Source organism: Gavialis gangeticus, unplaced genomic scaffold (assembly GCF_001723915.1).
Source record: "Gavialis gangeticus isolate Ggan-Ray unplaced genomic scaffold, GavGan_comp1, whole genome shotgun sequence".
NCBI lineage: Eukaryota > Metazoa > Chordata > Crocodylia > Gavialidae > Gavialis > Gavialis gangeticus.
The window spans coordinates 39,903,012-39,920,689 of record NW_017729006.1 but is presented as its reverse complement, the minus strand read 5'-3'; the positions used below and the strand labels follow the sequence as shown (position 1 = coordinate 39,920,689).

The 17,678-nt window shown below is 40.4% G+C and overlaps 1 protein-coding gene across 3 annotated transcripts in view; it reads left to right on the top strand.

Moving 5' to 3' along the window:
• EZH2 (enhancer of zeste 2 polycomb repressive complex 2 subunit) overlaps positions 1-14,062 on the top strand; it is an 82,344-nt gene extending 68,282 nt beyond the window's left edge. For all 3 annotated transcript variants that reach the window (XM_019509118.1, XM_019509117.1, XM_019509120.1), the window contains 9 exons: positions 647-741; positions 6,195-6,235; positions 7,333-7,458; positions 8,614-8,792; positions 10,600-10,695; positions 11,604-11,685; positions 12,849-12,929; positions 13,073-13,157; positions 13,735-14,062. In XM_019509118.1, the coding sequence (XP_019364663.1) occupies positions 647-741; positions 6,195-6,235; positions 7,333-7,458; positions 8,614-8,792; positions 10,600-10,695; positions 11,604-11,685; positions 12,849-12,929; positions 13,073-13,157; positions 13,735-13,795 (846 nt within the window). In that variant the 3' untranslated portion in view covers positions 13,796-14,062. The remainder of the gene's footprint in view (positions 1-646; positions 742-6,194; positions 6,236-7,332; positions 7,459-8,613; positions 8,793-10,599; positions 10,696-11,603; positions 11,686-12,848; positions 12,930-13,072; positions 13,158-13,734) is intronic.
• The last annotated feature ends 3,616 nt before the right edge of the window (positions 14,063-17,678 follow it).

Below are 17,678 nucleotides of genomic sequence, written 5' to 3'. Positions count from 1 at the left end.
CTCCCCCCCCCCAGACTGGAGGAAAAAACATCAATACTATTTCCATTCCTCAAAGAACATTTGTTAACTATATTGGTTTTCCTGAGAATGCTGTCATCTGAAGTTAATTCCACAAACGTGTAAATATTAGAGACTTTAATATATTATTGGAATTGTATTTATCTAAATTTTGCATAAATATCTGTTCTTAAATGACCCAAACTTAAAATTATAAAGTAAGCCTTAGGGTATAGACATATGAGCAATTTACCTTCAGGCAAAAGGGGTGGGATTTTATTGATATTTTTTTAGGTGTTCTGCAGAAGGTGCCCATGTGCATGATGTTACCGTGTGGTAAGTGAAGCAGATCCATGGTAGCTTAGTCCTCAGTTAAAGAAGGGAAAGCTATTTCTGTTAAGCTTCCACTTACCATAGGGTAAGAGCATACCCAGAGACCAGTATTGGAGTGCAGCTGATGTATTATGATAAAGCCCCACCCACCTCTACCCTGCAGTAAATTGTTTGCATACCTTTAGATACACAGGGAGGTGATATTGTGATTGGATACAATTTGTAAAATGTTGGAGGAAGTCGTTTAAAGTAGAAAATGAGCCATTTTCTACCAGTGAGAGATTCATCGTGGATATGTTATGGTATCTCTTGTTAGGTGTATGAGTTTAGAGTAAAGGAATCTAGTATTATTGCTCCAGCTCCTGCTGAAGATGTTGATACCCCTCCAAGAAAGAAGAAAAGGAAACACAGGTAAATCTGTTACTAAATAAATGTAGATGTTAAACATGAATCAGTGGTAAACAAGAATATTGGAAGAAAAAACATAACTTTATTTTTTCCCTAGCTCCTTTTTGTCCCAAAAAAGCAAAACCTGCAGATATGAAACTGATTTGTCCAATTTTTCAGTTATTTTGGTCTCATTCAGAAGTATTACTTTTAAAAGCGTAACAACAAAAAACATTTGTTTTTATAAATACTTAAGTTAGTGTTAACAGACTCTTAAAGTGTCCTGTTGTATTGAAGCTAGTAAATTCAAGCTAGGGTTAGAAACTCAATACTCCAAGACTATTGGTTATAATATTTTACCTTTTATAATGTTTTTTTTTAAGTTGTGGTTGCATGTATTGGTCAGATTAAAAAGTCAGTATGTTTTGCTAATGGCAGATTGTTTCCTTATATTGACATTCATTACATCATTTGCCATACATGAATACTAAGTCCTACTGTGCTTGCAGATTAAGACATACAACCTCCCTCTAAAAATAAAAAAAAAAGAAATAAACAATACTTGCCACCTATGTATGCTCAAATAGCCTAGCTTGCTTACTAGCTAGGTATTTCAGTTAGAGTCATAACGGTAGGTTGCTAAATTTCCAGGACCAAACAAAGATCATGTGGTAGCTTATCTTTTCTTGCGTTAAGTGACAGGTAGAGCCATGAGGAAGTTCCTCTTAGGAACGAAAGCCGATTCAAAACTAAGTTGGTTAAATTTAAACTTTGAAATGCAGAGAGAAGAAAATTCTTAAATGTTTCCTTCATCTGCCTACTGCTGCATTATTTTATTTTACAGAATAACCTTTTTTGCTGCAGACAATTTTTTAGTTATAAATTTTGGAACTAACAGAAGCCTGCATTAGACTACGGCTTCTGAGATGCCAGAGCCACATGCCGCGCAGGCTGCTTGCCATGCAGGCATCCCCTCTTCCCTGGCAGCCCCGCTCTATCCCAGCTGCATGTGCAGCCCTATTCTCCAGCCAGGCAAGCTGTGTGGCTAGCTCCCATCTGCTGCTCCCGCACATGATACTTCTTCCCTTCCTGCCCTTGGCACCCTGGAATTCCTGCCATGCATGTAGCTTTGGTATCCCGGGGCAGGGGCAGAAAATGGGAGGAGGAGGGGGAGCCCAGAGACCTCAGCTGTCGCCACAACGGGAGTAATGTGGGGAGTGGGGATTGGGCAGGAGTCCTTGTGCTGCATGTGGTCTGTGGGCTGTCCCTTGGCCAGTCCTGCATTAGACAGTTTTGTGTGGTCCTAAAAGGCTGAGAGAAAAATGAAGATAAATAAGCTAAAATTTATGCCAAGCACACACACCTCCAACAGGGCTTTCTTCCTCCCCTTTATTCATTCTTACTATTGATCCTTGCAGTTGTCCTGGCTGTTTCCCCACGTATTTCTTGATGTTCATGCTTAGTGAAACCTCTGATTGTGGTGGAGAAGCTTTTGCAGGGCTTTAACTTTAATCTGCCTACTTGTAGGATAGACATCTGGCATTGGGTGGGGAAAAAAAAGGAGTTGGTGAGAAGCTAGAAGAGAATGTGCTTTCCTTGGAGCAGAGTACTGAGTACTCCCGGGCATGCTTTGCACATGGTGCACAGTACTAGCGGCCGGTGGTGCACACAGCTCCCCGATGAACTGGCCCCACTCAGTGACCCTCATCTGTCCTGTGGGGCTGGATGAATTTGAAACCACTGCTCTAAAATATTGTCGTACTGTGTCTTTGAAAATCGAAACCAATAGCCTCAGTTACCATTTTTGAAGCTGGAATAGACTGTATATCAATTAACCAACAGATTAATGTTGGTTGGGAGATTTTGACTTCATTAAAAAAAGGCTTGAAAATACTATATGCCAGTGGGGGTTTTTTCCTGATTGTTTGCCAGTATCAATAATAATGTGTGTTAATGATGGGTAATTTTGTAACAGCTTTAATGTTTTTACTATATCACATTGGAGGGAAAATTGATTCTGCACTGAATTATGTCAAAGACTTAATGGGTAACATTTTTCTTCCTATGTAAGCAGCAGCTTAAGTCAAACACAAGGGCATTCTCAACCCACATACAGCCAAAGAAACATGGGGACTGCTTGGTAGAGAGAACTACAGCTTTACAAATGGCAAAAAACTTTGAATAAAGAGAGGATGAAAAAGTATATATTGACTGCACTCTGTTTAATATTAGTATTTGTAATATTAGAATATTAGTTCTATAGTTACTGTCTGTGACTCACTTGGATTTTGAACATAAGTTTCCGTTGTAGGTTGTATCGAGTCTGCTATGTGTGTCTATTTTCACAAGAGAGGTGTGTGAGAGCAATATAAGTAACTGGCTAAAGAGAGAACTTTGTAACCTCAAAAGAATATATGAGTATAGACTGGAAGGAGCGAAAAGCTCTGTACTTTTGTTGTTCGTTCTTGTAATTAGGAATTTAGTGCATCTGTTTCCAAGTAACTGCCAGTTTCTCTTGCCTTTTTGAATTGATAAGGACCAGCTGTAATTTGTAGTCTTCCCACTTGATTCCTCTTCATTGTGGCAGTTGTTCTTGAGAAGAATTTCCCTTTTTCTTGTCTTCATTCTCCAGGGCTTGGTTTTCTATGGCATCTGCCCGCAGGTTGTTGTTTGTCTTTTTATTAACTTTATTCTGTGGTCTGGCAAAAAGTATGGCTGAATCTTAGCACAAATCACTTTGTATCCCACTGGAGAGAGATAAAGGACATTTAAAGAAATCGTTATGTTCAAAAGCAAAACCTAGGCAATGGCAGAAAAACAAAATCCTGCTGCTGCTTGTGTGTTGAATTTGTCATTTTAATGGACATCTCTTTCTTGTTTCCTAGTAGTTGAAGCAAAACTGTTGTCTTATGTTGCTGGATAGAATGGAAGAATAGAGGGCAGACAGATTTGCAAGAAATAAATCTTTTTTCCACTATTCACTACAGTCCCAGTATTGTAAAAGTTCAGACAACAGCCGTACAGAACATCTGAGGAAACTTGCAGTTTTTCCAGGCAGGCTTTACCTTCCAAGTCATACATTTTCTGAAAGTTACCATATTAATAACTCTGCTTTAGGGCTGTATACTGCTGGTCATCATTGTAGTATTGGGGTGCATAATTGGATGTTGCGTTAGCCCAGCTTGTTCCCCTTCAAACCCTAATTTGATCTGTAGTCTGTGTCTTGTCCCCTCTCTCACACCTCCAGCTGTGAAACTCATTGTCCCAATATGCCTTTAATCCCATGTCTCAGAATGCTGTTTCTGGGCCCTAGTCTTTTAGCTGAGTCAGTGAGTTTGTGGCATTCATCACAAACCTTCAGATCAAGTTTTCTGCAGGTTAGGTAATCTTTCATTTTAATCGGGCCTTTTCTCTTAATTTTTGTTTAAAATCCAAGCCTTGTCTTGTATAACCCTGTTTGTTATACATGTTCTGCTATAGTTATGTTGTTATGGTAACTTGTATACTCTATTTTGCATACTGTTGCTAATATGCATATTTAGAGGTTTGGGAAGATATTACCATAATAGAACATGTATAACAAGCAGGATTACACTAGAAATTGGGTGGCACACTTGGACCTTTTCAGGGCACTAATTTGTTTTGTTATAATTAGATAATTCCTAATTCATGGACTTTTTATATAGATTAGAAGTGGAATAAAGAGCCTTGTAGACTTTCTGTAGCTATTACCTGTAGAGATGGGACTGCTAGGGTCTTTTGGGCCAAAAGGAAGAATTCATCTTTGGAGTAAATATCATTCAGCAGTGTGGTATCTGCTACAAGCTCCATGTCTTAAAATCTAGATAAAAGTGACTTAAATGAAATTTTTGGTTATGAAAACTTTTAATTTCTTGATTAAAGAACTTATTCCTCCCTTCAGTTACTTGAAAAGTCAAATCCAAAAGAGATTCCATTTGCTGAATTGATGCACATTAGTGTCCTTCTACCACAGTAAATTTGGAGTGGCCCACCCTAACAAGGAACCAAATCTGTTTTTGAATAAAATTATTTGAGTTCAGGTTTTTTTACAGACTTGACAAAGGACTGATTAAAACAGTTGTTTAACATGTTCCTTTTAGAAAAAAGTGTTTTAAGCCAGAGTTACCTGTGAGAGACTCAACTAATGGGACGCAAGATGCAACTGGTGAGCTATCAGAGGGGTGTTGAGTAGAGAATCCTATTATGTTTGGCTGAAGCTGTTGTGTGTGCAAGAAGGGAAAAGGCATTCATTCATTAGAATCCAAATTGACCTAGCACAGTGATTAAATGAAACTAAATAATTGCTGTTGGTTAAACTACTAAGTTTATTTTTTCAAAATGTGTACATTTGAGTGTGAATTTCATGGGAAATAAATGCAGATATTGTGGCTCATTTTTCTTAAATGTTTTGAACCTATTATGGGGATTTCATTACATATCATCAGCATTATTACACTTACAGTAATGAACTCTGCCTTGAAATAGAGGCCTACTGAGAAGCAAATAAACAGTATTTTTCATTGTTACAAAAAAAGTAGGTATTAATGCATACAAATTAACCCTTTGAAATACAAGTTTAGGAAGTTCTGACTGCAAACAGTTTAACTGTGTGGGTAGGATGTTTTAGCTGAGTTAGTCTTAACTGCTAAAGAATTCTGTGTATTCTGGAGCCACAGCTTTTAAGGAGGATTAAAAAAACCCACTGTTTTTTAAGTGTAAATATCACTTGTGTTAGATACTGCCTGAGGGCCAAGCAAAATTCAGGCTCTATTTTGCTAGGTACTGAATTAATGCAGAATAATTACAGTCCCTGTTCCAAAGAGCTTAAAATCTAAATGGGTAAGACTCACATATGGGAGAAGGGTATAGTACAGAGTGAAGAGTGCTATGGTGGCAAACCATGGGAGATGAGACACAAGTGTAGAGTGAAGCGGAAGTGAGAGAACTTTGAGGGTGGAGTGGGGTGGAGAAAGAGGAGTTGAACCAAACAGCCGGTTTAACAAAAGGAAGGGAAAGTCCAGTCACAACTGTAGTAAGTTCTATGACTGTGTGAAGGTCCCTTCTTTAGCTGCCTTTGCTGCTGTCCTACCAGCTGGAGTCTCTGGCTGCAGACTCTTTCAGTTTTCCTCCAAGGCAGTGTGAAGGAATAGCACTACCTTGGTCTTAGTGCCTTTAAGAGTGGGGTGGGGATCTTCCCTGGAGAGTTCTGGGTCCAGAGGGAGATTGTGGGAGGAACTGTAAACTGCTCAAAGAAGGCTGTTGCCAGATGTTTTCAATAAACTGGGATATTGTGGGGATTCTCTTGTAACAACTTCTAATTTTAAAATATTGGAAGATTGTTCATGTTGCAGAAGACTTTCCCAGACTTTGTGGGTGCATAGATGCAGCTACGTTCCCCAGCCCAATACAGGAGGAGTTCCTGTCAACCTTCTTGTGTTTGTTTTGTGTTTTTGCAGGTTGTGGGCTGCTCATTGCAGAAAGATACAGCTGAAAAAGGGTTAGCATCTTTCCATTCAACTTTGTCCTGAACTTTTAAGTTCCTAATACTGTTTTTTTTTGTTTTGTTTTGTTAAACCTGTTAGGCCATTATGTGCATTCCATGGGGAATCGGGGGTCCCGACGAAACTGGAAATAGTAGACTTGCTACCAATCCAGAAAGGACAGAAAATCATGTTTTTATGCAGCTATTCACACAAAGTTTATATAATAATACAGCTAAAGGGGGAGGAGGCTGTGAATTCCTAATGCTTCAGAGTGGCCTTGTTATTGCAGTATAGATAAAACGTCACTGCTGGAATGGTGATGAGCTGCATTAGTTCAAAAATAAGTTCACTTTTTAAAGAAGCTCTAAAAATTCATGAGTCTTGGCAGGGGAGGGGGCACACTCCATAGGTTAGTAAAGAGCAATCTTCTGTTCGGAGACTTTTTTCTAAAGCTGCTGAGTTATTACACAGAAATAAACATAATAGTGCAAATACACCTAAACCTACCTAAGCACTAAAGGCAAATACATGTTTAGGGCCCAAGGCCTACTAAATGCTTTACAGGTAAAGCTATATATGTGGTCCTTCCCTGCCTTAAAGTTCTTAGGGCTTGTTTGCACCAATAAATTGACCAGCAGAACTACATTTGCATTGCTATGCCAGGTTAGTGTCGGTACCAGGATTCTTAGGCGGATACCCCTCACAAGACTACAGGTTGCTTTATTAGGAGATTTCTCCATATGGTGCCAGAATAAAGTCATTTTTACTCTAGAATAGTGTTTACTCAGGGAGCTAGACCATTACTGTAGTTCTGTCTGTCACTTTTCCTTTGTAGACAAGACCTTTAAATTCCAATGGCAAGTGATAGAAGGATAAGGATTAACAGGAAGCCATCAACTGAGTAATTATTAACAGGCTTCTTGTTAATGGTGCAGTTTTGGTGTAGTGTCCCTTTTTAATGAAGAAATGAGTAAGTTTGATAGACTGTCTGTTGTTAAAGGGAGTTTTAAGAAGGGACTTCAAAGGAATTTTCCCCTTGAAATTTGGGGATAAACAATGTACAGTTATTTCGCGCTCTTCAATTTTTCAAAATATTACTATTTTTATTCAGATGGATCATCTAATCATGTTTACAACTACCAGCCATGTGATCATCCACGTCAGCCCTGTGACAGCTCATGTCCATGTGTGATTGCTCAAAACTTCTGTGAGAAGTTTTGTCAGTGCAGCTCAGAATGTAAGTAATAACTTGGAAAGGTGTCTATAATTGGAAGTCTCTTCAGTCTTACTAGGTTGACATGTAAACTCACTGTTGGAAAATAAAGGACTACAGATGATCAATAATGGCCTTATGCTTTCAGGGAAGTTTACCAGGCTATTTATATTTGCGGGTTACCTGCTTGGAGTTTTTTGTTCAGAATTCACAGGTGGCACAGTTCGTCTGAGTGTTCCACGGCAGCATTACAGAAAGTTGAAATGTAGTTGCCTGACTTTTTAAGACCTGGTGGTTGAAGCATGTAAATTTAAGCCCTGATCCTCCAGCCATTTAAGTATATATTTCAATGGGACTGCCGATTGTGTAGAATGAAGTACGTATACTTAAGTGCTTGTAGGATGGGAGCAGTATCTGGGAGTATTGAATTTCTTTAGTCAGGCCTTACAAAGAAGCTACTGTACCCACTTTTCTGTTTTTGAAGCAGCAGTACTGCTTCTCTCTGTAAGAGACTATAGAAGAATTCACTCCTAATAACCACGGATGGGTGCTCTGTTCACTTTTACATTTGCTTTTAAGCATTGATGAATTGTAACATTCGGGAATCACAGGCATTTTGGCTAGTTGTGGGGCATTCACTGTGATGTAATGTAGAGGTTGTTAGTCTGTTGTTCTTAAGCAATAGTTTATAACATTTTTTTTCCTCTAGAGAAGTGAGATTCCATGGCCCTATAGCCCCATTTTCTATTTTTCTGTCCCATGCCATATTCACTGTGTTTCAATCCATGCAGCTCCTTCTACTTTTCTTGGGTGATTTTTCTTCTTTCTTAATCATGTAGCATCAGTGTCACTGGAAGTCCCTTTAAGATTGTTACAAAATCTACAAAACTACACTTACATCTGGGCTCCTGTAGTTACAGGTTATTTTCCAGCCAGTGTTATCTTTTGTAATATCTCATTGTTAAGCATTTCTGTCCTTTTAGGTTGTTCCTCTAGCACCAGAATTCAAAACTTCTGAAACTTCTTTCAGCTTTTTTAAGGGACTTGTACTCTTTCAGAGATCTAAGCCTATGTAGCACCAGATGCAGTTTTGATTTTAGCTTTGGCTTCAATTTGCAGCAGACGGTAGGATTTTTTTTCTTGCATGCAGCCATTTCGCTTACTGTTTCCATTTTAAAGGCCAAAACAGGTTTCCTGGATGCCGCTGTAAAGCACAATGCAACACTAAGCAGTGTCCATGCTATCTGGCTGTGCGTGAATGTGATCCAGACCTCTGTCTGACGTGCGGAGCGGCTGATCACTGGGACAGCAAAAATGTTTCTTGCAAGAACTGCAGCATTCAAAGAGGATCCAAAAAGGTATGTACGCTTCTCCAGACAAACCTCGTCTTTTCGTCTTGTGTTATGTGTTTTCCTGTTGGCTGTCTGGGCAGGGGAGGTGGGGGAGGGGTTGTGTCCAAGTATTTCCATAATGGTGCTTGAAATTTTCCAGTGCTTTCAGTGGCTAACCAAAGGCCTAGCCTAACACAAAGTAACTTTTACCTGCCTTGTCATTCAATTACCTCTTGTCGTAAGGTCCTCACAGCATGCGCCACCACAACACAGGAATTTTTATACTGTATTGGAGTATAGCATCTCTCACTGTCTCCCAGTACTAACTCCTGTGTGACTGTGTGTAAACTCTTCTCTTGTAGGCTGCAAAACAACCTGTTGTTCTTAAGTGATAGTTTATAAACCCTTTTTCTCTACAACAGTGTTTCTAAATCTGTTAGATTTCATGGTCTACAGCCACCACACTACCTTCTGCCCCCCCAAGGCCATTTTTCCCCATGATCTCTTTATAGCCATGCTGCAGACATGCCTAAGCTAGCTCTGCACAGTAGGTCTGGAATGGAACAATGTTTGTTTGGCATGGCACCTGAGTTTAATGAGCTCAGTCTCTTAGCAGAGCTAATTAACCTGTCCACAGCACTGTACACTTTAGCAACTGGAGCTGCTTGGTGCCAGGAATACTGAAGGGAGAGGGTGGAGTGTGATTGATTGGCCAGTAGGCACTCCCATTTTATCCCCAGAGCTGCATTTATATCTTGCTAGTTGAAAGCCGCTGCTCTACTCCATTTGCATGCGGTCAGAAAACATTAAGTAAGAACTGAACTTCTATTTGTAGACTTTTTTAAAAATGTCTTAATTTTCTTACTGCATTTTCTTGCATATAACCTGCACCCTGCTCCCCCCCCATAACCAGCTGGGGAAAATTAGGGTGTGCATTATATGCAAGGAATATGGGTCTAGAACAGGGGTGGGCAAAATGCGGCCCGGGGGCCAGATGTGGCCTACCAGGCCATTCTATCCAGCCTGCGGGGCCCCTAAAAAAAATTTAGAAAATTAATATTTATCTGCCCCTGGCTGCCTGCCATGTGGCCCTCGATGGCTTGTCAAAACTCAGTAAGTGGCCTTCTACCCAAAATAATTGCCTGCCCCTGCTCTAGAAATTGGGAGGGGTGACAGCATTAATGGATGCAATTTTGGGAGCAATGGCAATTAACCCTGCCACAGCTCCTTTTCCCTCCCCCAGATTTCCAGACCACAGGTCTGACCCATCACACAGCTCCTGACTTGGCCTATGGCTCCAGACAGAGCCAGTCCACAAGGCTGGACCTGGCACACGTTCTTGGAGTTAGTGTGCTGGATTGGGACCTGGCCCCAATACCAGTGTGGTGGTTTGGGCTTGCACTGTTGCATAGCCCCCAGCCCTGGCAAACCCCATGCCTCTGATACTTAATGGTACTTCAAGGTAAAAATTCCCTTTCCCATTCCTTTTTGCAGCCTTCTAAACATAGAGTGCAAGTTATGTTCAAGGTCATGTAGCATGCAAGAAAACATGGTATTTTATTCTGCGCTATGTAAGTTTAATATATCCACATATAGTTCTGGTTCATCTTCTTTGGACTTATAACCAATGGATTCCTACCTTGAAATGCTCTTTTGATAGCTCTGTGTATATGTCTTCCTTCATGTGCAGTTTTCGTTCCTTCCAACCCAACTTGTGCCCGTGTGTAGGTTACAGCTATTTGATCTTTGTCAGCTTGTCTCCTCTCAGGGACATGATGTAGGTTTGAGGCTAAGCAAGTCAGGCTTTGTTTCTTTCTTTTCCCCCATCCAATAGCATTTGCTGCTAGCACCTTCAGATGTCGCAGGCTGGGGGATTTTCATCAAAGATCCTGTACAGAAGAATGAATTCATCTCTGAGTACTGTGGTGAGGTAAGGAAAGATGATACCATTCAAGCACATGCTTAATTGGTGCAGTTCTGCCAGCCCAAGTAAGAAAATGTTTTAAATAGTATTTGTGGAGCACAGTGGTATGTTGTTTCAACTGAATATAAAGCAAAACTGATTAATGCCTCTCAGATTAAGGTTTAGTTTCCAGATTTACTACCAATTTTGAGGAATTACAAAATTCCTTGTAACAGTTTGCACCAAGTTTTACATATTTGGCCTTTGAAATTCCAGGGAATCTTAATCTTGTGAATGGCAGTTGTCACCAAAAATATTTATTAAATTGGCATTTGTCTATTGAAAAGATATTTCATAAAATGCCACGGCCTGTGAGGACAGGGGCTGGGTGGATCTGAGAAGCAATTGCAGTTCAAGCAAATCTGGGGCTTCAAGCAGAATGATTCACTTTGTCAGCCTAATGGGCTTCTAGGCCCCATGCTGTGTGTGGGAGTTAAGCTGTGAGGAACAGAGCACTAAGACCCAAAGCTGTTCTGAAAGGATCAGAATTACAAAATAATTCACTATTTTGGGCTGATTGACAGCACTGCTTTGGCAGGATTTGGGACTTGGCTTTTCCTTTATGGAATGGGGAATGGCTGAGTTGGAGTTGTACTCATCTGCAAGATGACGACTGGTTGGCCATCCAGCCATCCTTTTGGTAGCTAGCCAGCAGAGTAGCATCTGTTTAAGACATTTCTCAGCTGCCTTAGCTGCAGAATTGGAGTTAATATTGAAAGTGCATTTAAGAGTAAGCATGCGAATAGTTATGTGATGACTTAACAGCTGGAGCCACTTTAATGCATAGGTAGTGGAACAGAGAGGGCAGCATTCTTGGTGTTAGTATAGTTATAAATGTAAAACAAACTATTTGCTTTGTATGCACTTTCTTTCAGATTATTTCTCAGGATGAGGCAGATAGAAGAGGAAAGGTATACGATAAGTACATGTGCAGCTTTCTGTTCAACTTGAATAATGGTAAGTATGTTGACTGATCATGCTAAAATTGCTTGTGATAGAACTTGAGCTCCTTCCATCACATCTAAATCAAATGCAGAACTATTCACTTAGCACAAGTTTCTAATGGCAGTAGATGGGGCTTGCAAAGGTGGAAAAGACTTGGGTTGAAGCTGAATTGGTGTCTTGCCCTAGTCCACTTCCCAGAAGGTGGAGGTTTCTGCACTGGCAACAAATAACAAAAGAGGTTTGGAAGTAGTCTTGCCTCATCTTCCCATAGCAAACTGGTAGGCTGCTAAGCACTCCTCCCGTGTGCATACTTCAGTGGAAATCAAATGTCACCCAAACTGAATTTGACATCACACAATGCAACAGTGTTGATAAGACCAGAAACACAAATTCTTTAGTTCCTGTCTACAAAAAGTTATCAAAATATAAATGGGAAATTGTTATGCATCTCTTGTCTTCATTGGTGGCTGTCATCGCAGTTTCAGGGGCTAGTTGGCAGCCAAGTGGGAGAGTTGATATCTCTATCATATGATAGTGTTTACACAAAAAAGGACTCCTTTTATTATGTGTGCATGTATAAATGTACGTGTGTGTGTATATAAAAAGTTAGTGGAAAACACTTTCACAAGCTTGCGCTCCTAGAAGGAAGAGAGGGATGTTTCAAAAATACACACACCACTCTATCATCTGGGCAGGGACCAAGGTAGTTTGCTTAACTCAAGGGTTTTCAACCTTTTTTAGTAAGTGTACTCCTGGTGGCCAAACGTGGGGGGGGGCAGTACACAAAACAGCAGCAACGCAGGGTGGTGGCTGCTGTGTGTGAGCTTCCCATCCTGCTGCATGTCCAGCCAGCTGGGTGGTACCCTCACCCTGCCCCAGGCTTGCACTTACCCCCTAGGGCCCTCCCAAGTACCTCCCAGTTGACAACCCCTGGCTTAACTCCTAGTAAAATTGGAAACATACCAATTACAGGCAGTTTTGCCCGACTCCCAAACAATGGTAACTTCTTGACTCTTCTGCTTGAAAAGTCAGCATTAGATACTTTAGACTTCAGAAGTTAAATGTGCCAAAGCCATAGAGCATGCTAGGGCCATAAAATGGGCCACAGGCCCTTCTTTTTTCTCTCAAATTGTATTTAGAGGCAGCCTGTTCCAACTGTACTTATTATTTTCTAGATTTTGTGGTTGATGCAACACGGAAGGGCAACAAAATTCGATTTGCAAACCATTCAGTAAATCCCAACTGCTATGCAAAAGGTAAATGTTATACAGTGTTTAAATCAGCACTAATTGTTTTTGTATTGACTAAGAATAGATGGCGGTAGGAGCATATTTTAAGTACAGCTAGGTGTGAAAATATCAGAGCACTAAGAACCTAACCATTTACTTTTTCTTTACAGTTATGATGGTTAATGGAGATCATAGAATAGGTATATTTGCTAAGAGAGCCATTCAGACTGGTGAAGAGCTGTTTTTTGACTACAGGTTGGTAGACTTAAATTATTTTTCCAGTTAGACCAGTTCTTAAATATGAGATATGTAAGCTAAAGTGTTTACCAGTATAAACTGGTAATGTAATAGGTAGGGGTGGGTTTTCCAAAGTAATAATTGTGCTGTTCCTTTTTTTTCTAGTACAGGTGGCCTTGGTCTTGCACTCCATTGTGGGCTAACCAAACACACCTGAAGCAGACTGCCATTCTAGTCACACCAGTGTGCATAGATTTTTAAAGATAGATTTATGCATGACTGGTCAGCGTTGTAGATATGCTTCTTTTTCACTTAGTGACTTAGCACTTGGGCTAACATCCTCCGAGTATTTGCTCCTTTCAATGTAGCAGCCCAGAAGAGTACATAAAGTGCTCAGCCTCCCCTTCCAATATGGAGGGCAAGTTAAGTGCTTAAGGAAGGGATTCTAAGTTTGTAAAATGAGAAAAAAAGAAATCTAAACACAGCCCTGGGCACACGTCTGCTTGAGATTTGCCAACTGTGAGGCATCCAAACATAATGAACCTGTTATTTTCTTTTGAGTTTGACAGAGTCAATGTTTTTGTCTCTATTTCAGATATAGCCAGGCTGATGCCCTTAAATACGTGGGCATTGAAAGAGAAATGGAAATCCCTTGATACCAGCTACCTCTTCTCTCTCAAACAGAACAGCTGCCTTATCTTCAGGAATTTCTAGTACTGTGGGCAATTTTAGACCAATAAAATGATGCAATTTGAAATTCTGAATTTGCAAAGTACTGTAACAGTAATTTATAGTAAAAAATTTCAAAATCAACTTTTTATTGCCTTCTCACCAGCTGCAAAGTGTTTTTGTACCAATGAACTTTTGCAATAATGCGGTGTGGTACACTTTTTCAATCTTGAATAAAGGATACTTGAACTACAGCATGCGGAGTACAGTTGAGATGTAATTCTGTACTAGACTGCAAACACTTTGGCTTCCTGAAGACTAAATCTTGAACTACCAGTTTCCTGAAGACACTGATGTTTTCCCCTCTAATATTATAATATCAAAGCTTTCATTTTATAAACTCTTGGGACATATAGACCAATGCATGACTGTTAAGCATGGTCGTTAGCTGCCCTAGTTCAATGACTTGCTATGGAAAACACTGAAATCAAAACATACTGACAAAAGAATAACTTGAGTGCCAAAGGACAGTAGTGCTCAATCTAAATTTTGTTGTCATTGGTTAGAGCACCATCTAGTGTATTTTTTTGCATATAACAAGGTGAGAGCTGGGATTGGCTAAAGGTTTACTCTTGTCTGCATTAAGATTCTTGGCCAACCTGGATTTAAGATGCAACATAGAACTGTGATAACAGCTGCTAATCAAAATTTGAGGAAGCAACAGCATTCAGTCAGGCTTCTTGTATCACTGAATATAGATTCTTCTACCTCATCTTTAAATACAATTTATTACATGTTCACTCAGTGTCCTGAAAAGACTTCTTTACCCAAGAGAATCCTTGGTCTAAAGGTGTTAGGTCCAGTAGTTGGGAACTTGAACAAGTAATTGAGGAATAGTAAGTTACATTTTATTCCATGTCTGAGATATTTAGAAGTTACTTACTTTGCACCTATGAAATGCATTAGTTCCTGCTTCATATGGAGTCTCCCTGTACCAGTCTAAAATGATGGGGGAATGTTTACAATAAGTGGAAACTAGCCTGGTAATAGATTATGTCTCGCACTACTTTTTAGCGTTAGAAGCATTGTGGTAATTTAGTTTGCAAACCTATTTACTAGAATGCACACTAAATTCAGATTCAGTCTATAATGACCCAGAGCAAAACAATTCAGCAACTTTGTTTTAACTATCCTTCCTTAAACTCCAATTAACACCCATATGGAATAATCTGGGAACAGCTTGGGGACTGGCTCTGGCTTAATTCTGCACTTGTAGGAACTAGAGCAGGGGTTCCTAAAGTTCGTATGCCATGGGGCAGTGGCACCTGCAAGACACCACGTTGGGAACTGCTGCGCTAGAAAGGGGAGAAATGGATTAATTGAGTATGCAACAAGAGCTGCCACATGCTCACAGTGAGGCTTGGTTAGAAAAAGGTGTTTGGGGGAAGGTGGGGGGAAGTTTATTATATCAGCATTTGACTACATTATAAGCTATGTCCGGAATATTTCACCCTTATTAACAAGAATTTTTGTGAGAAATGCCAACTCTGACGTGCTTCCAGCCACACCCTGTATTTACAGTGGGTCACACTAGGATAGAAACTTGCCCTCCATTTTTAAGGGGGCCATAGAGGGATGATATTAGCTGGCCTAAAACTGAAGTGTGAACCACCTAGTGACCATTTAGGAAAAAGAATGCTAGGACTAAACTGATACCACTTCAGTGCCATGCAGCATAGTGGTGAAAGGCAAGGACAGCTTGCTTGATCCAGGCAGAGAGCAGACTCCCTTTGTTCCATTTGGGACTGAGCATTCACATCAAGGACAGGGGTTTGAGGACAGTGTTTCACGAAAGAGCTACAAGTGGCTGCAGAATGTAACTGAGCAAAGGGACAACTGTGCTGATTCTCAGTTTTTCAAAGGAGGGGGAAAAGCGCTGACCTTTTCTTTAGCTCAGTCACTGTTTTGTTCAGTTCTGTCTAATAACCTGGCAACTTCACGGTGTATGGGCTTCCATGTCCATTATTAGCAACAGTGCACACAGCTAAATGCATGCTGCTTGGCTCAAAATGGAAGACAAGTGGAGAGGGAGCTCCTTCAGCAAGTAGCATCACAAAGCAAAGAGGAACATTTAAAATTACAAGTTAAATGTTGGATCTGATGACCAAAGCATTAACATTACACTGTATTTACCATGATAGTCCACAGCTGTATTGTCAGCTGTTTCTACAAAGATAATTCCTCTTTTGAGGTGACGTTGCAATACTACATATGTCCAAGCTGCTGGCCAGCAGTCCCTGTGATCATAGTTATGGTCTAGAATCAAAAGCAGTTCTCTATCTAGTGCACTAGTTCTCAACCAGGGTACCTTGAGTTCCTTTCAAGGGTGCCATGCAATGTTTGCACTGGGAGGCGTGCAAACATGACTCGAGACAAACACGGAGATTTCAGAAGGAAATCTAGAGTGTCAAAAACATTCTGACCTGTTGTGGTGTGAGTTTTTTGCAACACAAAAACTATTATTTTTCCATTGCCAAGAAACATGAAAGCTAAGACCTGGCATTTTCAAAGAGGTACCTTGACTCTAAAAAGGTTAAGAACTACTGCTCTAGTGAGCTGTGTGTGGTGTTAGGGGGGATGCTTTATTTTGAGTGGTGAACACCTGTGCTCTTCTTCATCAAGTCCATGTTGCTCTGCCTACCTGCTGGAATACCTTTCCACCAGCTTGCAACAACTGCAAAAGCTCTCTGAGAAAAGGCTCCAGAAAACAGCACAGACATTCTCTCATTCAGTTTCCCTGGGAACGTACAATGCCTTCAAAATGCCTCTGATCTGCAGAATACTTTAGGGACCAGAGAACCTGCTTTAAGTCTGCATTTGTGCTGTCTTCGCAATGTAGTAATGGAAACAACACTGCCACAACAGCACACAGAACCCACTGCTCAACCATGTTTGAACAGTCCTTTCACACTACAGCAAAAGCCTTTTCTCCCCAATTATCCTTATCACCCCATTTCCATCTGTGCATCTTTTAGGGATGGCAGCAGCAGACACTCACAGTAATATCTTACATTCAGTTTGTTTTTCCCCAGCAGTTGTCCACACCAACTCAGAGAGCAGCATGTCAACTTACCAGAAAGGCAGCTCTAGTCCACTTTGTAAAAGCAGACCACGTTTTTTTTGTGGTCCTGGGCAGAGTAGAGTAACCAACTCTATGAGCACAGTTGGATCACCATAAGATGCAGTTTACAAACATCTTTGTTTAGGAGGTGGCAGTTTCACTTGCAGCTTTGCCAATCCCTCAGTGCCGTGGGTATGCAATCTAGCTGTTTCAAGACGTTGAACAGCAGACATTTCTGGCATTGTAAATAGCATTTACACACAACATTCTCATTTCTCTCCACACCATGGGAGCTCGTGCCACAACAGCTATTAGCCATTTATTCCAACAGAAAAACACCGAAGATTGTGCTGAAGTATTTTTTAAATAAGCCTGGCAAGCAAGGAACACACACACACTTAGCACTAACATCCAAATCACCATTTCAAAAACAGCACTTGTGACAGGCAAGTGACTGCCAGCCTGAGACAATGCAATGGTTTGTGTTATGCTAATGACGCATTTCAGGGCATTTCTACTTTGTTTCAGAATGCCAGGAGGCATGGTAGCTACAACACACAAATCTGAGATGGAGATTGGCAACAGTGTTTGTAAAAAAAAAGTTAGGGCCAGGTGCAACAACTTGCCACCATACAGTCTGGCAGAGTAATCTTGTCACATTTAGCTTGTTTGTAAGTAGAAAGTTGGCATTCAGACAAAACAAACCAAAAAAAAAAAAAAACAGAACAGTTGTACAAACTTAACTGCTT